This window comes from Rhinichthys klamathensis, unplaced genomic scaffold, assembly GCF_029890125.1.
Source record: "Rhinichthys klamathensis goyatoka isolate OS25496 unplaced genomic scaffold, OSU_Roscu_1.1 h1tg000654l_1, whole genome shotgun sequence".
Classification (NCBI taxonomy): domain Eukaryota; kingdom Metazoa; phylum Chordata; class Actinopteri; order Cypriniformes; family Leuciscidae; genus Rhinichthys; species Rhinichthys klamathensis.
The window spans coordinates 314,652-341,854 of NW_026607098.1; the positions used below are offsets into that span (position 1 = coordinate 314,652).

Genomic DNA, 27,203 nt, shown 5'->3' on the forward strand with positions numbered 1-27,203 from the left:
GCTGAGAAAATTGCTTCTTTTTTTCTTCTTCAAAGACCACAATGGGCATAAGCAATGCTTCTATCACTTGTTTCTGCTTCTTCGCCTGTGTTTTGATCTGGAGATTCTGTACTCTTTCAGAAGATGAATAATAGCTTCCCTGTTTAACACGGAAAAGCCGGAAAACTCCGTCAATGGCGGGGAAAGAGTTAAGCGACGAGAGTGCTATGTTGGTGCTCTTGTGAACGCATTGCAGATTAATATTTAGTAAATAAAGTGGTAAATTATGTTTTTTTGCGCAAACAAAGCACTTCGCTTTGTTAAATTGAGGGTAAACCACTGGAGTCACTGGATTACTTCAACAATGTCTTGTCTTTACTACCTTTCTGGGGCTTGAAAGTGGTAGTTGCTTTGACTGTCAATGAATGGAGGGACAGAAATCTCTCAGATTTCATCAAAACAATCTTCATTTGTGTTCCAAAGATGAACGAAAGTCTTACAGGTTTGAAACGACATGAGGATGAGTAATTAATGACAGTTTTTTGGGGGTTGGGTGGGTGAACTATCCCTTTAACTCATTTTTAGACAAACACTTGTGAAAATGCCCGCTGCCATTTTGAGGTGTGTTCAACTTTGTCAAGTGGACGAGGGAAGTTTATTTGGACAGACCCTCGACTTTGACCGAGAGAGGCGAGTCTACTCATACTGTATGTACACTTCAGGCAGATCCATAGACCACAATGCAACACGTTTGTTACGTCACAACAGCATCTCGGTGCACTTAATTTACCCAAAAGGGCGTTTCCATTTAAACACATCTCAAGGGTTCAGACAGTAGTGGGCACACTCGTGCAACGGTAGCAATGACATACATCCGAGTGAATGAGACGGATGGAAGTTAGTGAGAGAAGGGCATAAAAAAGTGGAATTAACCTTTTTTATTTTAAATGACATTTTCCTTCAAAAAGGCCGCAGTGGTCCGTCATCTTAACCCACAGCTGAAGTAGACCTGCAGGTTAACAACTTTGACCAATTTACACACAATTATAAACTCATTTCGAGAGTCATTTTGATTTTTCCCCACCAACAGGCTACTTCGAGATTAATAATTCAGTTTAATAATCAAGTCCCATTAGTGGCAGTAACACTCGCATCTATAAACTGTGGCCGTCATGACAGTGTCTCGAGCTCTCCTGACTTACATAACCTTTTATTGGTCAGGAATGGAGTCAGATACCTTTCCAAAATAATGGCAAACATGATAAGTGACAGTATTATCAGAGATACTTAACGTAATGTTCCTAACTCTATAGCATGAAATGATCCACTCAATAATGACAAGAGTAATGAAACGCATGGTGTTGCATCTGTTTTCCGCATGTTAGCGATCTCTTCCAGCGAGGGACGTAATTAACCTTGCTTATAGAAAGGTTGCCTATTTGAATTACTGCGTTTTTGTTATTTAGGAAGAAAATCATTTTCTCGGCTTCATATTGGATGAAATATTGCCCGAGACATAATTTTTATTCGGAAGCAGCTCTGCGCGAGATATTATTTAAATTACCTCTCCTTGGGCTAAATTCTGCTGAAATATCTCCAGTTTGATTTATCATGCAGTCACAGTGAGAGAATGAAGCATATGAGGGTTTTATTACGAGGAGAGGAACGTCTGCGCTCCTGCATAAAATGAGTCTGACTGAATCCTGCAGTCACATTTGGACACTAGATGTGAATTATTACAGACACAAGCCTGTCCACCTGCCAATTAGACCCGCTTCATAATTCAAGCCGATTTAAATATTGTGATTTGTCTCTTTGCTCTGTTAGGCTTAGGTTTGAAGGTAATAATGCATTTTGTTGTTGTGTTTTTACAGGAAACTTGCACTTATCCGTCTAAAAGATTCTGCTTAAATGCTTAGACAAATAGAAATTCTACATACACAGCCATTGGATAAAGAAATGAATGTTTATTCAGCACGGACGCATTAAAATAATTTCTTTTTATTCATCAAAGAATCCTGAAAAAAAAAACGTTTCCACAAAAATATGAAGCAGCACAACTGTTCTTAACAGTGATAATAATCAGAAATGTTTCTTGAGCAGCAAATCTGAATGATTTCTGAAGGATCATGTGACACTGAAGACTGGAGTAATGATGCTGAAAATTCAGCTTTGATCACAGGAATAAACTATTTTAAAATATATTCACATAGAAAGCAGGTATTTTAAATGGTAATAATTTCACAATCTTACTGTTTTTACTGTATTTTTGCCTTGATGAGCAGAAGAGACTTTAATTCAAAATCTTACCAACCCAAACTTTTATGTGGGTCTCACGCTTATTTTTCGTTCATTTTTTGTTTGTTATTTCTACTCAAAACTACTTAAAACAGTCCTAATAATATTCATATTATTCACATTCACTATAATCAGTGCACAGATAATTATTACTGTATTTTACGAGCTGATAAGCGATAAGCAAACATTTCAGACTTTGTGAAAACTCAATTTCCCATTATTCAATTTTAACGCGAGGCCGTAAAGCTGCAGAATCGGTTGTGACATGTTGCCCTTTAAGACTGTCATGTTATATTACCTTGCAGATCACATTTCATGAGTGTCTCATTAAAATAAAGTCGGTGTGTTTTATGTGCGCGTAACAGACAGATGTTGAGCTTTTAAAGTGTGATGAGACAGTGCTCGAGGACACATCAGGACGTTTGTCTGGACTGTCATATTCAGGCTCTCAGAGTGGGAGAAGTTTTGAAACTGATGAAATCTCAGCACATGTTGTGCGCGTTGTGTCCAGTTTGCATATTTTGTCAAAAGATGTCGCTTTGTGTTTGTTAATCGTTTATGGATCACGTTCATAGTTAATGTGATTCTCTACACCTGTGATTTCTCTGCTAGGACTCCTGTGTGAACTTGAGGACAACGGACTTCACGCAGATACTAAGATCACCAAAAGTCAGTCATTTATATACATAACGTACAGTGTTTCAAAGCAGCTTTACAGAAAATAGAGGTACTAATATCAAATTTCCACAGGTCTTCATTTAGCAGTTTTATTTACAGCTTCATAGAAAAGTATGCCTTAATATATTCATCTTTATGTCTCTAATATATATATATAGCAGGGGTGATGAACTGAGAAATCAATTTTTCCTTGAGCTTTTGACATCTAAGAGGTCATCAAATTATAAGAATATCCTGTAAGTTTCAGAACTGAAAACGTCCTTGTTAGTCCAATAAAAGCTTTTATTGACACCAGGCTCAGCAAACGACTCGTTTTTCAAAGTGGGGAACTATGACGACAAAGAGGATAAAACACCACCCCCGCAGAAGAAGATCAACGCCTACTTCAACACGGCCGGTTTAGCCCCGCCCACCGATTCGCGCATTACACGAAGCTCATTATAATATGTAAAACTGTTATCCACTCACAGCAGTGGGCGTTTACTTCCAAGTCTTCAATGCCAGACGCCCATAAAAACCGAGCGTTTTTGAGCTAGGCTCAAAACTAGGGTAGAAAATAGCCTATTACTTATTCATTTTGATGTTTTTGAATGTAAAAACCAAGCGAACGTCATAAGTTGACCTCAGACAACAATATAAAACAATTTAAAAAGCCAGTTCATGACCCCTTTAAACTAATCATTTTCATTAATTTAAATAAAACTGAAATAAAATATGTATCTTAGATGAAAAACTTCCTGTAAAATCTCAACAACTTATATCATATGTGCCAATGTCTTATGAATTTGTATTTTTATGTGAAAAATAATCTTTAAAAATGTATGATGTTTATTCACAGTTACATGTTTTTCATATTTTACACTCGACACGTTAAAAAAAATTCGGATTTCAAAAATACAGGAAAAATCTGTAAAAATGAAAGCGTAAATAATGTTTCCTTTGCAACTAACTGAAAATGTTTAAGTTGAAGTGACTTGAAAATAAAGCTATTAAATTGTTTAAAAAACCTAGATAAAAAAATGTACTAAAACTTATAATGAAATGATAAAAATGAAAGCCAATTCAAAATATGAATTTCAAAGCATCAGATACAAAGTATCACAGCCAGTGGCATCAACAAATGCAGCTTAATCTTAATAATATACAAATAATACTAAAATAGCACTGGAGTAAAGCAAAGGTGACTTTGGTGGCGAGGAATGAGAAAATACAGTTGAATTAAAGTTATTTGTACACTTAAGTCACTCTTAAAAGTCTTTGAGTTCCACCAGCCAGTCAGGAACCCAAGTGTTGCTTCTAATGACCCTCATAAAGCCAGTGGAAGAGGCCCGGGACCCTCGGCCCTCGGCTCCGCACTGAATTATTGAGTGTGTCGTGGAGGCTCTGTCCACACAATGAATTACAATGTGAATCCTGCTCTAATTATGACTCTTTCAGATGGCAGACGGGGGAAAATTGAACCTGAATATTTCATAATCTGCATCTCCTCTTCAAATGAGAGATCATTTTGGAATCGCATGCTAATTTTTGTCACGGCCCTGAGTTCCCAATAACAGTAATTGGAAAAGTCTCTGAAGGAGTCACTCATTACAGCCGGAAATGATTAGCGCTGATGAAAACTACAGTAAACCTCCTCTTTATACCAGCTGTTGTCATTTTCTGCTCCATAACTCAATTGATTTGTGTTTATGAATATAGGCCTATGTTAATATTTAAAAAAATGACAAATGTCTGTACTTATAGCAGAAAACGACAAACATCCCTTACAAAAAATTCAACACAACCATAGTTTATAAAAAATAATTTTACATTTTCAGTTCAAGTTTTAGTAATTGTGTTTTTGTCATTTGTATAATGACAATATCATTTTTTATTAATTTTTTATTTGGTTTTAGTTCATCAAGTTAAACTAAATGAAAATGTTGCATTTGGCAACTAGCTGAAATAAAAAAAATATAAAAACCTTAAAATTATTTTAAGTAATGTTTAATTTGTGTAATGTTTTAGATTTAGATTTGAGTTAATAACCCTGTCATCTACATTAAATACAATTATGTCTTGGATAATCTCCTTCTGTCATATTTGTTGGTTCATTCCGGTGCGTTTAGTATTTCGCTAAGATGATTATCAGTATAATGTGCTCTGACTCTTCTTGTGTTGTTTTGAAGTTATCTGTTAACGGAGTATTGACTCTCCCCTGTGTGTTGTTCTGTTTGTCTGTGTGTGTGTGATGAGAGCGAGAGGTTACAGTTAAGGTCACTGGTAATGCTCACGGGACACTACAAATAAACCAACTGGAGCAAGAACAAGGTGCATGTCTAAATTTTACATGTTGTGGAATGTCAAAGCCATGAATTAATAAAGATCAGATAAAACCCTTTGTGTGTCCAACTTCCCATGTGTGTGTGTGTGTGTGTGTGTAAATCACTCAGTCTTTTAACCCCAGTCAGAGATGTCAGAGCTCCTCGAGGTAAACCAGAAGGAAGAAGGAGAGAAACCAGTAAAGCTGGAGGAAACAGCAGCGAGGTCAGAAGGACGTGAAAGATCTTGTTTGGAAGTAAAGATTTGAAGGTGTGCAGATGTAGTGCAAGCTGATGGATTGAAAGAGGCCTTCAGATACCAGATCTAAAAGTCTAGTTTAAAATATATTAAATAACACTTCATTATGTGTTTGGAAAAACATTATTTTAAACTTCTAATACTCAAGTGGTGTAACCATCCAGTAAAAAAAAAAAAAAACATGCATATATATATATATACTTAAATCTTGAATACATGTAAGTGCTATACGTTTTTTTTTTTTTCATGATTTGGAAAGAAGTTTCTAATGCTCACAAAGGCTGCATTTATTTGATTAAATAATATTTTGTAAAATATGTATTGTGATTTTTTTATTACAATTTAAAATCACTCTTTTCTATCTTAATATATCTTAAAATGTAATTTATTCCAGTTATGGAAAAGCTGAATTTCCATGAGCCATAAATAAAAGTTAATTAAATTAATTATAAAATTAATTTCCTTAAAAAAATACTTATTGACCCCAATCTTTGAACTGGGTTTATACAACATAGGTTTATAGTAAACTTCTATGTTGTTCGGTATGTTGACATTTCACAACTTATCGAATTCATTCACATTGTAATACTTCTAAAATGGTTCTAGTTCTTTTAAAAAAATTTAAGAAACCAAAACACTGATCTGAAGAACCCATAATGAAAAAATTACCATTTTAATTTCAAAATAACCTTATTTTTAAATTGTACCTTTTTTTCAAATGTTAAAGGTATTGGGTAAGGCAATTCTGGTTGAAACACTCTTCACATTCTGATAGCAATCAATTATAGAAGTGGTCTAACTATTACAAAAAATTTACATACTACATCCGTGGAAGTCACAGGACCAAAAAACAGCCAAACAGAAGCCGACTTTTACAGTTCCTCCTGAACCAAAACAACCAGCTTATGCTGCGTTCACGCCATGTCATAACTACCGTAATTACAAGATGGTAACCCGTGACGTTCTACCCAGAGCTGTTCACGTCCTCACACTCGGATATCTGTGTTTCTATATCAGCACCATCAATGCTGAAATTAATCTGCAGCAGTCAGGTGGTACAACTAGAGCTCTGGAAGTTGTTTACCTTCATTATTATTGTAATTTTCTGTGCTTTGAGATTATGTGCCGTCTCTCGTGACGCTTTACAGACTCTACTCTGGCTGAGGAAGGGTGGGATCTTATGCTTTCAAAGCTAGCTTGCTATTGCTAACCTCTCTGAAATGGCCTACCCTACCGTTAAATGTCATAATTACTCCATTTTGGGCTCGTCTCATTCTCCGATTTTTGAAATATCCTCTCTCTATATATAATCACAGCACACTTTTTTTTGTAGAAAAAGCTGACTGGACTTGATTTGACATTTTATGACTTTCTGATATATTATTGATACCCATCAATACTGAATGCTGCTAGCTAACTTTTTTCTCCAAAAAGTGTTGATGTGATTTGTGATAAACATCCAATTTAAAACGTTTAAGTTTGAAGACTTAAAGGGACCGTTCACCCAAACATTTTAATTCTGTCATGTTGTTCCAAACCTGTATGAGTTTCTTTATTCTGTTGAACACAAAAGAAGATATTTTAAAGGATGTTTGTAATGAAACGGTTGACTTCCAATAGTAGGACAAAAATACCATGGAAGTCAATGGTTACCAACGTTCTTCGAAATATCTTTATTTGTGTTCAAAAGAGGAAAGAAACTCATACCGGTTTGGAAAAACATGAGGGTGAGTACATTTTTGGGTGAACTATTTGGTAACTATGGGTGAGCCACTAATTGAAGATTCACTCACTGTAAAATCACTATAGAGTCCAAAGCCATGTCTACTGTTCTTCTGCCTCGCTGCTTCAACAACCAGCTCTCTTCTTATCAAGAACCATTTTTCACTGTAGGCTTCTAGACCGGAGCGCACACACTCATTCACTACTCTCCCATCGACCTATCCTCTCCTTCACCATGCAAATCAGACAGGAACAAATGTCCTGACTCAGTGGGGACCCTCGACCCGAAGTGTTTAACTCCACAGCCTCCCATCTCACTCATTCCCATCTCTCTGATGTTCTTTAAATGAGCTTTCCAACTCCACTTCAATTTTACAAGGCCATTATGGGGAGATATAATGTGAGGGTTAAATATATCGGGGCAGACATTATGTGAAAATAATTAGTGCTGATGAATAATGCACTAATTCAGCTGATGAGGGATGGTAAGCAGAGTAATGGAGTGAGGGGAAGGCGGTAGCTTGACAAATGAAATTAAAATATTTAAACACTGCTTTATGATATTACGGGAGAGATCTCATCATCATCATCGAATCCCTCTCACCTCCGGCACGGAGCACACGGCTATTACGGCTGACGGCTCTATTCGAGTGACATGTTCACGGTAATGTGACATCCATAAGTCACACGGCCCATTCGTCACCGTGAACGCAGACGACATCAGAGCAAGGACAAAAGCGCATGAAGACTCACGCACACAATCACGTGGATTTTCAGATCAGAAAAGTCTGCAAGAACAGCATAATGACCTTGTCCTATTCTTTGCTGGTCAGCTGACTTTATACATTCAGATCATAGTGATTTTTCTGGATGATATAGCGATATCAGTTACCATTAAGTGAAGTGTGGCACTGGATTGAAAAATAATGACTTTACAGAAAGTTTCAAACACTCGTCTTCTTCGCCATTGGTTGAACTGATAATCTTATGCTGCCTTCAAGTGCACCTGGAAAATTCGTACCATAGTGGCGAGAACTCGTTATTACGACATGTCAGAAACATAGAAATGAAGTAGCCTAGACAAAACAATAAACCCGGCTAACTATTCACCAGCAAAATATTCATTTCTATCACTTGGTATCAAAATTAAATGTTTTTTGTTACATAAAGCAAACTGAAAAAGTTGAGTACTTTAAACCATTTACTATGGACTTGCTTTCCGCTCACTGGTCTATAAATTACAGATATATTGTATTGTTTACATAATAGATCAATGTTTCCGCCATGTTTCAAATAGACGCTTCTTTTACGAGATCACAAATCGCATATCATCTAGTATTCTGAGTTTCCCACTTGTAAATATGACTTCACCTGTTCATTCAAGATATTTTCTACTCCATTCGAAGGGCGCATCAGGGGCCTCATTTATAACCGTTGCGTACGCACAAAACAGGCCCTGAAAGAGGCGTACGCCACTTCCGACGCATAAGTTGTGATTTATAAAAACAAACTTGACGGAAAAATGTGCGCACCTGCACGCAAACTCTGACCCATGCGTACGAACGTTTTGGAGACGGAGCAGTTTGGCGACACCGATGGTGAGCTGGAGTTAAATGTCTTTTTGGTCACTTTAAGACAGAAAATCTAAAGAAAATTACACATAGGCTATACAGAAAGATAATACAAATATAATTTCACTCACCAAGCATATCACTTGAGGCAAATATTCATCCCTTCTTAAATGTCCACGCCAGCGAGCGCGTTGTGCCGTTTAGTGAAACTAACGCCTATCTAACGACAGAGTCCTAATCATAAAAACAGTGCATGTTCACAATAACAGTTTAAATAAATAAAAGAATGATTTAAACTGTTTTACTTCTGATATAAACATTTAGATTAAATATGCCATTGTCATTGATGGAGTTAAACACTTAAACATGAAATCATTACTGAGAAGTTACAACATTTTTTATATTCAATAAATATAAATATTTCTTGTGGATGCAATGCTTTTGAACACTTTTCCTCTGGCATGCTGTGTTTTAATGTTTTAACTAAAGAGATAATTGCTTATAGAAGATTGTCTGAGAAAATAGTTTCGTGCAAATAATGCACAACAGTCTATCTGTTTCCATTAAAAATATAAATCAATAAAAAATACTATTTGGTCAGTGGAAAAGATTGTGAAAACTTTCTCTGAAATGTATTTTACACTATTTGATTTATTTATTCAAAAACAAGGCAAGGATAGGCTACTAAATTATTTTTATTAATGTAGGCTAATGTGACGGCACATCCGTATTAGGCTATTTCATATTTTCCTAATGTCTATACCGTTAAACATGTTATCACGTGGATGAATAATCATATGCAAATGATATGCAGATGAGGATATGCATAGTAAAACTAGGCGTTGTAAGCTCAATATATGGTTATTTCGGGGAGGAGACGCGTGTGCGCACAATCTTCCGCTGACTGAGATTTATCGGGATTTATAAAGTGAATTCTGCGCAGGTTCTGGCGTACGCACGGTTTTATAAATCTGAATATTTTTTTGCGTACGCCATTTTTGGCTTTTGGGCGCACGTACACTTTTAGTAAGGATCCTACGCACAGTTTTATAAATGAGGCCCCTGGTCCAGTCAAGCTACGCAAACAATCCCATTGCAATTCCATTTGCTGCCACTAGTGGTGCAGAAATTACACACTTCCCCTATTGGGGTGTTGATTGGTTAATAAGAATGTTGTTCACCCCTAAAATCTGGTAGATAGGAAATGGATGTTGATCTAGGAATATATCCTGCTCGCCTTTTTCCCCCCCAATAACTAAGTAAAAAGAAAAAGAAAATATATTGGGGGTGAAAGACTGGGAAATGTTCAAGTTTGAATCAAACCTGCACACATTAACTCTGATATCCAGGGAACCATCATTCAAAATATTTTTAAAAAATTGTAGTCTAAACCACCACACCTATGACGGTAACAGCACAGAGTAAAGATATAACTGGAATCACGTTCAAAATTATGTTTTTTATATAGCTGATGAACTTTAAAAACATTAAAGCCGGATGGATTCTGATTGGCTACCAAAGAGCTCGAGCATTTAAAGCGGCAGACGACAGAACACGGCATAGGTTAAAGCAGGTTATGACTATATGTTAAGATATATTTTAGAAATAGATATACTTTAGTTATCCCTTAGGGGAAATACTATATCTCCAGCTGATCATGATAGATGTGAATACATGAGGTTAAATATCTTCCTCTGTGGCTCTTTGAATACTCATCCGTATCAGAGCGCTAATACAGCGGGACCCAAGTTATTTACGACGGAGTGGCCCACCTCATTCCCCTCGTTACGATCACATTTTACACCCATCATCTGACAATGAAGTGGCTGCACAATAAATCCCTGCTTCACTGCCATTTCCCAGTAAATTGCCTGTACAAAATCAATATGGCGGACGAGGCTGCCGCGTCCAGATAAATGACAAGAGTATCGATAGTTGGAGGAGAGCAGGAGTCAAACAGAGAGAGAGAGAGAGAGAGAGAGAGAGAGAGAGAGAGAGAGAGAGAGAGAGAGAGAGAGAGAGAGAGAGAGAGAGAGAGAGAGAGAGAGAGAGAGAGAGAGAGAGAGAGAGAGAGAGAGAGAGAGAGAGAGAGAGAGAGAGAGAGAGAGGGAAAAGAGTCAGAAGAGTACAATGAACACAACACTACTGAAGAAAGTTACAAAGTTGCTACCTTAAATTACATAACATTAAACTTACTTAAAAATGAGTTGAATCTTGTATAACTAATAAAAAGAGTTAAAAATTAAAGTAAAAACATGCCATAACTTAATGATCATCTTTTTTTTACACTGTAAAGACATTTATTTAAAATGGAAAATTTGTAAATATATCAATGTTGTTCTTTTGAATTTTATATTCTTTAAAAAATCCTACATTTTTGTTTTTGTTTTAAAGAATCCTGAAAAAAATAATGGTTTCAACAAAACTATGAAGCAGCACAACTGTTTTCAACAATGATAATAATAATAATAATAAATGTTTCTTCAGCAGCAAATTAGAATGATTTCTGAAAATTCAGCTTTGCCATCACAGGAATAAATTACATTTTAAATGATATTCAAATAAACAGTTCTTTTTAATTGCTATATTATTTCACAATATTAGCCTATGCTGTTTTTCTGTATTTTTTTTAATCAAATAACTGCAGCCTTAGTGAACAGAAGAGACTTCTTTCTGAAACTTACCGACCACACACTTTTGAGAGTACAGTGAGCTGAATCTCTTTAAAAATATTCTTTAATTTGATCTTTCAACAGGATTTAAGTGACCAAAATGATGAAGACAGGAAGTGATGCTGCAAACAATCCTGTGCCAATGATGAACGGGATGCCTGAAATTATAAAAAAGGAAAAATCTTCAGTTTCAAAATGCATGTGACGTGTTCTTAGAAATGAAATTTTTGTATTTATGTCAGATATTTTTTTTGATCATTTTCTGTAGGTATTGATTGAATTGAGGTTTAACCATTAATTAAAATGTTTTCCAATCTATATATATATATATATATATATATATATATATATATATATATATATATATAGAGAGAGAGAGAGAAATATATATTTTGTTTTTAACACAAAAGTTATGATGCATTAATATTTTAAAACAAACTGCTCCATTGCTTTTTAAGAATGAATAATTATGCCAATATACCAAATAAAGTTTTTTTTTTTTGGAACCTTTTAGTTATTTTTACAAAAATATACAAATAAATGTTAATTCAGAAACTGATAATGTTTATCATTGTTTTCTGCATGAGCTGAATTGTTGTAAAATCCCTTTAACTAACAAGAGCCAGTTCCATAATGACATCATCCAACAGGAAGTGACATCAGTTTGGAGAATAAACATCAGTAAGTATTAGCAACGGATCAATTGTCATGTTTGTATTATCCTGTTAGATAAAATATTACAAATCAAAATCATGCTATCAATATTTCAAAAGATGGTAAAAATATATATTATTATAATATATCATTAACTTGTGTAAGATAACTGAGCAAAGGCTCTTTATGTCCATCCTGCTCTTCTTGTTGTGTAAATAAATACGTGTTTGAGCTTGAAACATTTTTTTATGGAAACACTTCCACTTAAATTACAACAAAAACATACACATGTTGTAGAGTTCGAAAGGTAATACAAAACATGAATGGCCCATAACAAATATTTTTATGCTACTTCTAGAAGTAAAGGAGACCTGGTGAACTTTTGAACAGTTAAGAACGGCTCAAACTGCATCAACTAACGAATCACTCTAACTGTATCAAACCAATTTCCATTCAAGTAATCAAATGTCTGGTACCAATATGGCTTCCGGCCCCTCTAGATATATGAGCGTTGAGGTCTGATAATCTTAATATCTGCAAGATATGGTCGGCCGTATATTAGAATGAACAACTGTGAAGTCAGAAAGAATCATTACTGGCCTTGAGCTGACTTTACACTGATATTTCTGAGCGCGAGAGACAGAGAAAAAGACGAGGACAGAGGCAGAGAGACGGGGGAAGCATCGTCTCAGCTGGCACTTTTTATTAAGCTCATATTTTGCGCCTGTCATTGGCGCTGCATTTGACTTGTAAAACAGACCTAATTACAGGCCCCAAATATGCGATTGGCACATCAAACGGTGCGCTACAGTAACGGCCTCCCCTGTCCTGGCTCTCCTCTCGCTCCCGCTCCTCCTGCTGCACTAAAGCCACTCATTATGAGAGAAACATTAAATGGGAATTACTGCAAAACAATTTACCCGTAATGTAGCAGTCATATCTGCGCAGGCACAGGAAAAACGACTCAAATATAGTCGGATTAATAATACATGCTTTAATTAAACAGCTTGAAGGTGCGCATAACAGGGACAGGAGACGAAAAGACTGAATCTGAACAGATGACTCGCGGTGAGTAAATATGCACCCATGAGCAGTCAAAGAAATCATGATAATTTACAAGATCTTAGACTGAGTGATAAAGGTCATTCCATTCATGATCAGAAAGTCATGATGAAGCATCTGAGATGAAATCATAAATATATGGTATATATGGTACAGGGACTGAGCTGCTCTTCATTTGTATCAGGTTCCACATTACCAAGCAGAGAATAAATGAAAGACTATATATTAGGGGTGGGCGATATCTCGATATTTAAAATATATCGAGATATTTTTTAAACACGATATGGATTTTGACATATCGTATATATCGATATATTGTTTATTTTTAATCCTGATTTCGCCACTTTGCTTGTTTGCCTTCTCTGTGCTGTGCTCGCCCCCGCCTCCTTGCTTTTGTTCCCCCTCACCTCGCGTGTTGTCTCATTCAAAAATTGTCTCATCCGCAACCAGCCCGGAGGCTGCAGAACTCCGAGTGTGTCTGCGCGCGAGCGACAGAGCACGAGAGAAACCGAGTGTGAGCATTAATTGCATTAGTAAATTGGTAGCCTACATACTACAATATATAATTACTATATAAGAGGCATGGAAGTTCGATTAATGGACTCCAGTAATCAGAAGGCTACTACAAACGTCTTGTTTTAAACTATTGCAGGGCTCGAATTTCGGCGCGGGTATTGCGCATAATTCTAATCATTCCCGCAGGTCTCCCATTTATAATGCGGGAAATTCCCGCAATCGTAATCCACACAGATTATAAAATCAAATCATTCTTTTAACAACTATCTGCCAGACGCAATTTCACAAACAGCGTGAGTGTTCAGCGGTGCCGCGTCTTCTTTCTCTTCTCTCATAATGTGTTGTGCAAGGCAAGCATCAAGCGCTGCGGCCATAACATACACTCGCGTTTAGGAGTCGGGACATGATGGATATTCACTCGCACAATCGGGCCAGCAGTGCATCGTGACTGAAGTTTACCATTTGCACGTCTTTTTAAGTCTTACCAGTTTAAACATTCAAGCGATTTTAAACTAATCAGTGCTCGCGCGCTCTCTGAGAGATTATTTTCTATGCGCACATTCATAGAAAATCCGCCTTAAGAACAGCTGGCCAGTAACAAAAGTTATTTTTCGCGGATTATATTGCTTTAACACGCAAAATTGTCAATTTCGGTCGTCGTGAGTATACTCTAAACATATAATGAACACAGGATCCGTGCACTAGCTCTTAAAGTGACGGCAGCCATATATGTCTGTCATTAATTTTGTTGTCAATACAACAAAAGATAGCTTTAAATTAAAGGAATCAGGATTAATAACCTATGCATTTAATTTATTCAGGACTAAAATACTACTGTGTTATTTTCCATTTGATTACTTTATTCAGTTTCTGTATATGAATCACGTGATTAATAATGATGACGAAATTCAGGCCCTGTGCTTAATTTTTCTCATTTGGTTACATTCTGTTATGGAAAATTAATTTTCTATTGATTGTAGGCCTATATTTTGAGTTGTATTCACATCCATTTTCCTGTAAAGATATCGAGATATATATCGAATATCGAGATATAGCAAAATATATCGAGATATATTTTTTGCTCCATATCGCCCAGCCCTACTATATATTAATATATGTGTTCTAATACTTTTGCAAGAACTTATGACTAAATATTTCATCTGATAATGATTCGATTCTTAACAGAATCCGACATGTTATAACCATTGAGTTTGGTTGGAATTGATTCAGTTTCAATTATTTTGGTCTAGTTCATAATAATCTTCAAATAAATGCGTAATGGAAAGGGCTAGACCGGAAATTTGAAGTTGGTGGGTTTTACGGAATACAAATTTTTAAAAAAGGCTTGTATTTTGTATATGGTCTTGTTACCATAATTCGATTATTATGATTAGATTATGCAATAATCTGCAGGATATACAGTATATTGTCTCCATGATGCATTGATGCTTTTTACATAGTGTCTGCCAAACTATAGTAAGCACTGTTATTGTTTCTACAGTGTAATCTTAAAATAATATGATCTCCATCAAAGAGTGCTACGCTTTTAGAATTGTTGTTTCTTTTTTTATTACAATGAAGTAAAAATAAAATGTAGGAACTCTGTTATTCGGGGAAAAACTATGTTGACCATGCTAAATTTCTAAAGTCTGTAAGTGATAATTATGGACACAAACAAACCGATTTATCTTTTCAGAAGAAAATGTGTGTTGTATTTGCCCATGTTAGACCTTATATTATGTTCCGGGTCAATTTGACTCGCAGAACATTTTTAGAACAAATACTGGTTAACCTGGGATGTTTTTCTTAAAGAATTGTGGGTTACCCATTATTTTAAGATATCCTGTTACAGTGTAATTAATTATACATTATTATACGGAGTAATATTAACTATGTAGGGTTAGCATTGGTTTACGGTTAGTTTGCGTGTAATTATGCATAACTTATAGCAAATGGTGGTTTGTTGTCTCACTAGTTGCATCATCAGGTTCTGCGCTCCTATTGGTTTTTGATTTGACGGCTGTCATAGGAGAAGTCACACAACAGGACGCGTCACATACTGCCAAAATCTGATCGCAACGGTCAATGGGTCTCATTCATGAAACATTCGTAAATATACGAGTAAATATGAGAGTGATTTGCGCGTAAAGAGACCTTCCCGAAAACTCCTCTCCTGATTCACAAATACTTCGTAAACGTCAGATGTGATAGTGAAATGTGTGTGTGTGTTAATGAATTCCAATCAGCCGCGCGTGCACGCTCATTCTCAATTACCATAAATCCCGCCCATATATCCGACTGACAACTATATATGGGCATTATATTATGACACCAAACGAAAGATTTCAACATGTCTTCTCAAAAACGAATGAAAAAGAAAAATTTCTCAGATGCAGAAATCAAAGTTTTATTATCAGAAGTTCATTCAAAACACCACATTTTATTTTCAAGCGTAGGCTACATAGTGGCGTATCAGGTCCTAAAAAAAAATGCACGCTTGGCAGCATATTACAGATGCAGTTACTGGAGTTTCATCTGTTAATCAAACAGTCCCAGAAGTAAAAAGAAAAACCATATGTAATTACTATAGGCTATATAATATTTTTTTCAAAATGCTGCGTAAATATGTACCCGATTAAGGTGAATTAAAATGCAGCCTTAGTTATTAATGAGCAAAACGTTCGGATGTTAAACTCTGGCTGGGAGCAGGTGTAGATTTCTTTCGTACCAACTAACATTTGGAAAATACGAACATTTTAATGAATCTGAAAAATTACACCAGAACCACTTTACACACGATTTACACAAAAGTTCGTTCTGCTCGTGTTTCATGAATGAGACCCATTAATCGGCCGTTGGCTAATATGTCAAACTAGCGATCATAGACTTCAGATTTTGGCCTAGGATCAGAGGAATCTTTTAGGATTCTCAACATTTGGCTCAGGCCCTGTTTACTCCTGGTATTAAGATGTGTTTTGGTAGATCGGATCACAAGTAGACGAGGAAGACAATCCTGTTTACACCTTGTGTTTTAATCCGTCTCTTTTGTCCACTTTCAACCACTTCTGTCCTGATTTCTTCGAGGGGAGGCTCTATGGGTGGGTAAATGAATAGTTTTTTTCAGATCTTTCAATCTAATGGACAAAATAACCTTGCGCAATTTACATATGAACATGACCGGAGACGACGGAAAACACACGGAGAACATCAGCTTTTGTTCCTGCTCTGACAGACGCAAGACCAGCCGATCACTGTGAGTGTGTGTTAGAAATCAGGAATGGTGAGAGAACATTGTGCTTGGCACGTTTTTCATCTTCAAATCAAACTTAGATCTTCAGCTGACAAAGTTTAAATCCCGTCTGGCTAGAGCTCTTCCTATAATGTTAACACATTAGTTCAGTGGACGGAGAGTAGACGGTCTTTTGTGGCTGTTTGAACACATTCGACCACATGAGTGTTTACACTACGAAAGCAATCCGGTCAAATGTGTTTTTTTAAACTCCCTCTGGAAGTGCCTGAAAGTGGACAAGCTCAAAACCTGTATTTAGAGTCGTCCACTTGTGATCCGATCTTAATACCAGATGTAAACGGGGCCTCAGACGGCCAAAATCGTAGTGTGAACCTGGCTTTAACAAATACCATTGATGATAGAATATTTGTGTAATTGGCACCTGGCTGATAAAAGAAAGAGAGACGTGAATAAAGGTCGGGTGTGTATCCATGTGCTCACAGGTCTGTATACCAGCACACTCTCTAACACAAGCATTAGAGCATCTCCTCTGAAATCCTTCCTCTCTAATTACTGTGTGAGGTGAGTACTGAGACCCCACGCACTGAGACCAGTCCTGTGTGCTGTTATTGCTCCAGATAATAAATTGTGTGCTACATTGATAAACTAATGCAATTACAGGCAGGGTCACAAAGTCAGCTAATTTACAGATAGCAGTGTTTGGGGGTGGAGGGGGATGTTGAATAGCCCCTGGGGTCCTGATGCAGTCTCTTTATTTCCACTCGGAGTTTAAAACAGCGAAGTGCAGCAGGATTGATCCTTTGAACTGCGCCGTACTGACCGTTATAACAACAGAAGGTCAGAGATCTTTAACAGAGGCCAATTATTTTTGCAGATAGCATCCAGACTAAAAACAGGCTTAGGAATCAAAGCACGTGATTGAAAACTTGCTCCAATAACCAGGATAATTATTTAATTGCTTTAAGAAAAGTTCTTTAGAGAGGATTCAAGTCACATCGGTTTAACGTTCAGGATCAAATTAAAAATTATCTAAAAAGTCAAAAATATATGTATTTTCTTATCTTCCATTTACGGTAACATAAGGAGCCAAAATGACTTGAGATCATTCTAATCTGTCATCTTGGTTCCAGAATGTGTTTGTAACGTAATGTGACCTTTGACCCATAATTAAATTGACATCTTTAACCTTCGTTACAGCCTGTCACATCTGTGCAAATCAGAATGTCAATACATCATTGGGTTTACATTAACTGCACAACACACAAGACAGTCTTGGAGTGAAGTACACATATACTGTAGGGACAATCAACAAGGTTTATATATATATATATAATGTGATCATGTAAATAATCAAAGTGTTGGATAAAAGCAGCTAAATCAACTGCTGTTTAAAAGGTTTGATGTTATTACATAATTACAATGTAATAAGATGCAATAATGATGAATTGTAACACTGAGTATTGTGCAACGAGCAGGAAAACATGTAACTCGCATATTATGGAGCTTTAGCCAGAATGTTTTGTATTACAGTCTTGTTGAATCTCCATAAAGTTAATTTTCACAAAATAAGAGGCATCATAAAACTGTTGTTATTTCTTATTTAGTACTGTCCTGAATAAGGTATTTCACAACAGATGTTTACATATAAAAGCTGCAAACATTAACACTGATGCTCCAGAAGGAAACACGATGCATTAAGAGCCGGGTGTGAAAACTTTTGAACAAGATTGAACACGTTTTTTCTTATTTTGTTTAAAAGGCCTTTTTTTCATTTAGAACAGCTCTTCAGAAGCTACAGAAGATAGTTACACATTTCCCAGAAGGCAAAATAAGTAAAATTTTTACCCTGGTCATGGATTTCTGAAGAACATTGGGCAGGATGAACAAAGGACTCATGACCAACACACACACACAGTAGAGGATCATCCAAGTAACAACACACATTACAAATCAAGGGTAAGCTAACTTTTTAAACTGGCCATTTTCATCAATTTAGTTATTTTATCGTATGGACTATATGTAAATATCCGTGATGTGAAATACCTTTTTAGGACAATACTAATGGCGCTTTTCCACTGCATAGTACGGTACGGTTCGGTACGGCACGCTTTGGCGCTTTTCCACTGCATAGTACGGTACGGTTCGGTTCGGTACGGCTCACTTGTGGTGTTATGTACTATACACAAGTTATGTACTATATTCTCTGAAGGCGAAGCACTGCTACTTGGGCGGAGTGATAACCGCAGCACCTGAGACGCGCCGTGGTGAGGAGCAGAGAGCGCGTCTCAGGTGCTGCGGTTATCACTCCGCCCAAGTAGCAGTGCTTCGCCTTCAGAGAATATAGTTCCCAGTATTTATACGGTTAAAATATGTCTGTGTCTCATGTGACTTTGTTTTTTGTATACTCTGTGACTATACAAATCACAACATGTAAATAGAAAAATGTTTGCGTTATTTTGTCACTTATTTGGATTAGTATGCTAGCTGCAACCATTTACATCCAGTCTTTGTGCTAAGCTAGGCTAGCGGTGGGTGCGTCAGATAGAGTTACAGCACGCACGGAGAAGAAAAAGGTATGTATGGACTTATCTAACTCTGGGGGATAAGGTGAATAGGCTAAAGTCCCAAAAAGTCGGAGTGTTCCTTTAAATAACCAGTAGACAACAGCCAACGCGGTAGCATCTGTTTTTTAAACTTTAAAAAGAAATGGCTGAATCGTGGTCAGTGGACGAGGTGCAGACGTTCCTCTCGTTGGTTGCCGAGGAGCGGATCCAGCGAGAGCTGGATGGGGCAAAACGGAATGAAAAAGTGTTCCAAGAAGTAGCTCAGCTCTTAGCCGCACACGGCTATCACCGGACCTACAAACAGTGTAGGGACAAAATAACGATCAGTCCCACCCACTTTGAAGGGGTACTAACTGCGGTGGAAAAGCAACCGAGCTAAAGCGAACCGAGCCGTGCCGTACCGAGTCGAGTCGTACCACGCAGTGGAAAAGCGAAGCGAGCCGAACCGTTCCGCGCCGAGTCGAACCGTACCGAGCCGTACCAGCAGTGGAAAAGCGCCATAAGGAAATAACATGCAATTTTTATGATGCCTCTTATTTTGTAAAAAATATTAACATTTTGCAGATTCTGCAAGGGGTCTTAAACCTTGGTGCACAACTGCATATTTGCAGCACACTGCCATTCAGAGATCAATCAAAGAACTAGGGGGAAAAAGTGTTGATCTACTGCAAATGCAGCCATAATGACAACAACAGTTCAAAATCTACTCTACTGAACAGCTATAATAAAAATGACATCACACACTAGCCAATGCATTTATAAATAAAAAAAGGGTTTTGCGTGAACACATGTGTGAATATTTACACTGACAGACATCTCTTGGACTTCACTGGAGTATTTTTAACACAAGCGACGGCTGGGTCCGCCCGCGGTCTCGTGTCCTGTGGCACTGAGACTCACGCACCCCTGACACCAGTATCTGGGATGATCCATTGCCCCTGGCAACACAGGGCCTATTCCCAGAAGCCCCTCTGATTTATGGAGCTAATTTTGCCATGTTGCTGGGGAATCTGGGATTTGTGGTTCAGCTGAGGGCAGTTGTCTGCATGACAAGGCCACTGTAAAGTTCAAACAGCCAAAGCTTCTGTCAGCACCTTTGCCGACGCCACAGAGTGAGACAGATGGAGAGACTCTTGACAACTCACCCAGAGAGAGATGTGCGCAAAAAAAAAAGACAAGCAAGCGCAAAACACAACTACAGTAATCTGTCATTACTAGCGCTGTTGATATTCCTTATACTTCTGTAAAATTGCAATTAATTCATCTTAAATTACTTTTTACCATGGTCCCACTAGGGGGCCTCAGCAAACGCCCAGGGGCGCCTCAATAACTTAATTTGAATAATTTACTTGAAATATTTAATTTTAGTTGTATTGATCTAAATTAAATGCAAAAAAAAACAACTAAAAATAAGAATGCACAATGTGAAATTGATATTGAATTTTTTTTGTTTTTTAATACAACAGAAGCACATGCTAACTTAAATAGGAGGGCCTTTGAATATTGTCTTGGTCATACGGGGACCTGAGTCAAAAACTGATGCTCTACTGTACGCATGCAAATGCAGGAGACCTGAAAAGCTCTTGCAAAGTTAGCATTCTGTGACATACAAAGAGTGTGTGTGAATTCATATGATGAGAATATGCAAACCAATATACAGTGTAGTATGTAAACAACATAGATTGAACTTTTAGTCCATTTGAAAGAGCACAAATGGTAATACTTTAGTTGAGCGTCCTTGTCACATGTTACATGTACTTAACAATAACAGATCATTTAGCATAACTACAAGCAACTAACCCTATTCTTATAGTAGGAATATTATTGTAATTTTAACGGTAAAATATTGTAAAAATGCGACAGTAAAAACCTGTTAATTGGTTTGCATGAATGACACTGTGCACCTTTTATATATTAGTTTTTACCTTCTTGGCTTGTGGAAAAGCAGCTTGTTCACGTGATGAATCATGTGACCTTCACAACCCCCAGAAAAATTTAGTGATGAGTGTATTACAAAGGTACAAAACCGATATTAGTACAGGTTGGCACATTAACTTGATCAGTTAATGAAATACGATTTTTATTTTTTTTACTGTAAATCTGTAAAACCTAAAATGTTGTTACCATATTTCAGTAAATTTCTGCCAACCACAGCTGCCATTTTTTTTTTACTGTAATTGTATAATTACACTGTACACCATACACATTTAAGAGCGACCGCACAAACTTTAAAGCTGAGAGTTTGGAGTGGCAGGAATGTTTCAGATTTTGAATGCAATCATCGATTTTGAACGCTAATAATTTGTGATGTATTATTATTATTATATACAGGAGCCCTAGAGAGTGACATCATATATAGTTCATTGCATTGCTGGTAGAAATTTGTAATGCTCAAAGTCCAAAGTGAACACAGAGAACAACATTGCAACTGTTTTGTAAGGACTTAAAGGGAAGTTCACCCAAAAAAGAAAATTGTTATTATTTACTCACCCTCATGTCTTTCCCTAAATAAAAATATCTTCTTTTGTGCTTAAAAGAACAAAAGTCTTGTGTATTTGGAACGACATGAGGGCATTGGACAAAGTAACCCTTTAAAGGTTTAAGTATACTATGTATTCTTGGTTATACTGGTTGGTTTACATAAAACTAATCGAATTTAAGCATTTAAAATTTGTCAAATCAGTGATGTCATGGTTGCATATGGCAGCTAGTACCCCTGTCTACCATTCATCTGGCTTTACTGGATCATTTTACCAAAAGAAAAAATTAATTATGCATTCTTGCAAGCAGTGGCATTTGTTTTGTCTATACCGACTGCCGCCCAGTGGCATGAAACCCAGTTCAAGGAAACTCAGTCTTCCTGTTTCTCAGATATCCAAACAAGAAAATGCGTCCACATAGATTTCTCCTTAGGCCTGTATTATGATGTAGAGTTCGAGATTTAGTCTCAAACTGAGCTCTGCACGTCTGGCCGAGGGGGTTTTGTTTTTTTTAAAGGATGTCGGGGATAAACACTAAATTAATCATGTTTTGGCTGAACTTGCTGGGGACTGAAATTTGCTTATAGAGGCTCGTGATCACATAAAATATTAAAGACTTTTTCTCAGCACTAGCGAGAGGGTGCGAGAGAGGTTGGGCAGGAGGAGGCCACCGTCACCCAGCGCAGACCATAAAGACCAGCACATTTTAATGAAACAAACGAATAAATGAGACTTCAGAACTGAATGTGGGTTATATCTAAATTCACATAAAGAGGACAAGTTATGATTTAGCATACATTAAAGGGATAGTTCACCCAAAAATGAAATACATTTTTTGTACGGTAGTTGTTTTTGCAGTCAAAGTTGTTCCAAACCTGCATGAGTTTCTTTCTTCTGCTTCTTTTATGGAAGTCAATGAATACGGTCAACTGTTCTTTAAAATATACCAACATTCATTATATCTTTTGTGTTCAAAAGAAATTTACACAGGTTTGGAACATCATGAGGGTGAGTAAATGACAATTTTCATTTTTGGGTGAGCTATCCCTTTAATGACCTAAATATGCAAGATGGAGACTAACAATATAAGTCTCGATGCCAACTTCACACCTTATTTTCAATTCTAACACATCATTTACTTCACCGGTTAAGAAATAAACCCATTTATCTTACTGACACAAATTACAGATTAAAGAGTCTTTACAAATGACGGGGCCAATGTAAACGCGTTAGCTGAAGCTCTCCGACACGCTCTAAACTCGTTAGCCCACGTTTTCTGTGGTAAACACATTACGTGGTTTATCCCGCCGGAAACGCATTCGCCTCACGGACTCACAGCTCACGATGAGTCCCAGTTTAACAAATACATCACTTCATTACAGAGTAGTCAGGCTGCGGGAGTCCCTCAGATTAAATAGCTCTATTTAAGAATCGCGATTTACATCCCTCACACTGTGAAAATCTCCATAGTAACGACACACTAACTGACCCAACAAAGCTTATTAAAATGTTATATTACACTGGTATAGAGGTCAAAGGTCAACTTTTAACTAGGGGAGGAATGGGACACACACACACACTCACTTTAGGCCTGTGCGATGGTGAGAGATCAGGTCCCGGCCGTGGACGGAGGGGGGATTGGGAGAAGATTGCAGCATGAGGTCGTGTAGGAGGGGGATCACGTCCACTTAAGGGCCCCCTCGCTGGGCCGGGGCGAGGTTTAGTTGGTGGGGGTAAAGCTGAGCTTCATGGCACACTCCAAGTGCAAATCCAATTCTTCACAATTAGCTGAGTTTCCATGACAGGCACCAAGGTGGGAGAGCCACATCACCGACTGCCACAGCTCTGATTGGGTCATTCGTTCTCCACTATGCAAATGTGATGCTCGGAGGTTGTAGGGGGCGCCGGATTCAAGTAACCAAGATGGTGCGATGGCGTCAAGGGTCAACAAATATTGTAAAAACAGGTTTTAGTGTCCCTGTGGGAAAATAGGTGGGCAATTTTATCATAAGTTGACAATGAAATGCCCAAAAACTAGAGAGAGGCCATCAAGAATGCAACGAAATCCATACCGATATGTTACGTTTCGGTGATCCGATGTAGTGTGCAACCTTCATCCAGAATAATTGTATTGCTATTTCATCACACATGGCCTAATGGGCAGAAATGCACAACAGTTACAGTTAGTCACCAAAAAAGAAAGACTTTAAAAGGAATGTATATCAAATCATTTTGCTTACCTCATTTTGCGGTTCATGCTACATACCTGCTGGTACTGTAGTGCATGATGGATTTAGGAAATTTGCTCTTTTTGTGAAGATTTGGGGGTGGGGGGGTGAAATGGTCTTTATTCAGCTGTTCAGATTTTTTTTTTTTTACTCAATGCTGCTTTTGCAGCAGAGCTCTCAATATTTTTTTCAGCTGTTATTTTTTCTAGACCATTTCAATTCTTTATTTTTTTTACATTTCAAAATTAAACTCAGGTGATGAATTCAGAAGCAAAGAATTCATACAAACCATTAAAATCCATACATAAAATATGTACACAAAAGCTACATCCTCATCAGGCTGATTATACTAAGGAAAGCGTACAACATATTTCATAACAATGCTTCAAAAAATGCTCTACTGTGGTCTTTGAAATTGAAACATTCTCCATATTACTTTCAAACTGTAACATTTTCAGAACTGTTCAAAAGAAATTTGGGTCAACATACTGACCATAAAAAAAAACAAAAATAAGAGCAAAAGTTAGTCAATGTTGACACGATACAAAACAATCGATGAGGGTGAAAAAACTAATTACTCATGAAATTTCACAACTCAGTTATTCAAATTCACAGCCTTTTGACAGACGATCTCCATGTGCTGCTCAGGTTTGATAAGTAAAATAAAAAAGCGAATGAAATGTAAATTATCATTTTAAAAACAACCATTTCAAAAACACAGAACTCAAGAGTGGTGCACTGCAGCAGGACTGGACAGAAGACTTCATCTTCATCTACGCCATGAGCGCGACTCGTTATCGTCTTCCTCTTCATCATCGTCCTGCAGCAGGGAATCGTCCACGAGCGAATCCTCTGGGAACTGTAACCAATCAGAAAACACACTCAGAACCAAATGCATGCTCAATGAAACCTTTCCATGTGGTCAGTCACAAATTGCTGGTCTAAGTGACGTTATATACCATGTGACGGTACAAATGTTTTGTGCTTACGCCATGGGTACATTCACTCTATATGTGAGTTCTATGTAATCAGAACTGTTATTTACACTCAATAACAACGATGAAACAAGGAGTAATATGAAAATATACAGTGGCATGTGTCCTGTTTTTATTAAGGTAAGTTGTAGGCAATACAAATATGGTTTACAGTTGATAAGAAACATCACAACTTCACACAATAGAAAATAATTCTCTAATGTTGCAGGTGCAACAGGTGTGCATGACATGTATAGGCTATTTAGGGCCTTTTTACACCTGGTCACTTCATGCGTTTTCTCTGATCGGATAGCTATCAGATCGAGAGAAGACCAGGTGTAAATGCCCTCCGAAACGCTTTAGAGAGGTCTGAGATGCATTCCAGACGACACTGGACGAGTGTAAATGCATCTGATTGTTGAAACCACATATTTAAATTTTACTCCCCCCAAAAATGTTAAAAAAATAAACGTGTGAGAGCGTGTTTATAGGCTATATGACATGTTATAGCCAGATATGACAGCGCTGCTGTAACATGCATCAGTGCAGATGAGTAGCTGAGCATCTCTTCACCAAGCCAACGCACAAACTGCCGCAAATGAAGTCGCAGACGCTCAACACAAAGTAGTGAGACTAGATGATCTTACCAGTGCTGATGCCGCTCTCTCTCCTATTGCGCTCTTTGATCTTGAAATTAGCTGATGATAAATAAAATGCAGCTCATATCTGTTGCTTTCGTTGACGTGTACTAAAATTTGCATATAGCGCGGAAATTGAAGTTCGGATTTATATTAGTTATGCGGCCAAGTGTAAATGGAACGGTTTTGACAAATCAAGCTATCCAATCAGTAAAAACCCATAAAGTGACCAGGTGTAAACAGGCCCTATGTAACAGTTGTAAATGTATTTTTTGATTCTAAATTCTGGAATTTTGGGATGAGCCCAATTAGAATTTAGAGTAAACATCTGTTTTACAAACATAGTTATCTTAGATAAAGCTATACATGCACTGATGATTGCATTTGTAATAAATAATCTGATATTTTGGTTGTGACTAATAAGTTCCAAACAACAACAAAATTAAGATAAAGAACCTTTCATTAACAATCCAAAAATGTGTATACCGCAGAACTTTTTAAAATATATACAACCGTTCAAAAGTTTGGGGTTGATTTTTTCATGCTTTTGAAAGAAGGCTCTTATGCTCACTAAAGTTGGATTTATTTGATCAAAAACAATGGGGGGGGGGGGGGGGGGGGGGAATAGTCATATTGTGAAATAGTTTTTATAGCATAAAAATATACTTTTTTTAAAGGGGTGATGAACTGAGAAATCAAATTTTCCTTGAGCTTTTGACATCTAAGAGGTCATCAAATTATAAGAATATCCTGTAAGTTTCAGAACTGAAAACGTCCTTGTTAGTCCAATAAAAGCTTTTATTGACACCAGGCTCAGCAAACGACTCGTTTTTCAAAGTGGGGAACTATGACGTCAAAGAGGATAAAACACCACACCCGCAGAAGAAGATCAACGCCTACTTCAACACGGCCGGTTTAGCCCCACCGATTCGCGCATTACACGAAACTCATTATAATATGTAAAACTGTTATCCACTCACAGCAGTGGGCGTTTACTTCCAAGTCTTCAATGCCAGACGCCCATAAAAACAGAGCGTTTTTGAGCTAGGCTCAAAACTAGGGTAGAAAATAGCCTATTACTTATTCATTTTGATGTTTTTGAATGTAAAAACCAAGCGAACGTCATAAGTTGACCTCAGACAACAATATAAAACAATTTAAAAAGCCAGTTCATGACCCCTTTAAATGTAAATGAAGACTGGAGTAATGATGCTGAAAATTCATAAGTGTCACATGATCCTTCAGAAATCATTCTAAAATGCTGATTTGATACTCGATACATTTCTGATTATTATGATTTATTACCAATGTTTCATACTTTGTAGAAACTGTGATGCATGCTATTTATTTGAAATTTC

The 27,203-nt window shown here is 37.1% G+C and overlaps 1 protein-coding gene across 3 annotated transcripts in view; it reads right to left on the reverse strand.

Moving 5' to 3' along the window:
• Positions 1-11,525: 11,525 nt before the first annotated feature.
• The window catches only part of rbm26 (RNA binding motif protein 26), a 29,225-nt gene continuing 13,547 nt past the window's right edge, over positions 11,526-27,203 (reverse strand). For 2 of the 3 annotated variants that reach the window (XM_056241540.1, XM_056241541.1), the window contains exons 23-26: positions 25,855-25,905; positions 24,078-25,092; positions 23,590-23,983; positions 11,526-11,637 (exon numbers count right to left, since the gene is read on the reverse strand). In XM_056241540.1, the coding sequence (XP_056097515.1) occupies positions 25,003-25,092; positions 25,855-25,905 (141 nt within the window). In that variant the 3' untranslated portion in view covers positions 11,526-11,637; positions 23,590-23,983; positions 24,078-25,002. The remainder of the gene's footprint in view (positions 11,638-23,589; positions 23,984-24,077; positions 25,093-25,854; positions 25,906-27,203) is intronic. The other variant, XM_056241542.1, reaches the window with a different exon arrangement.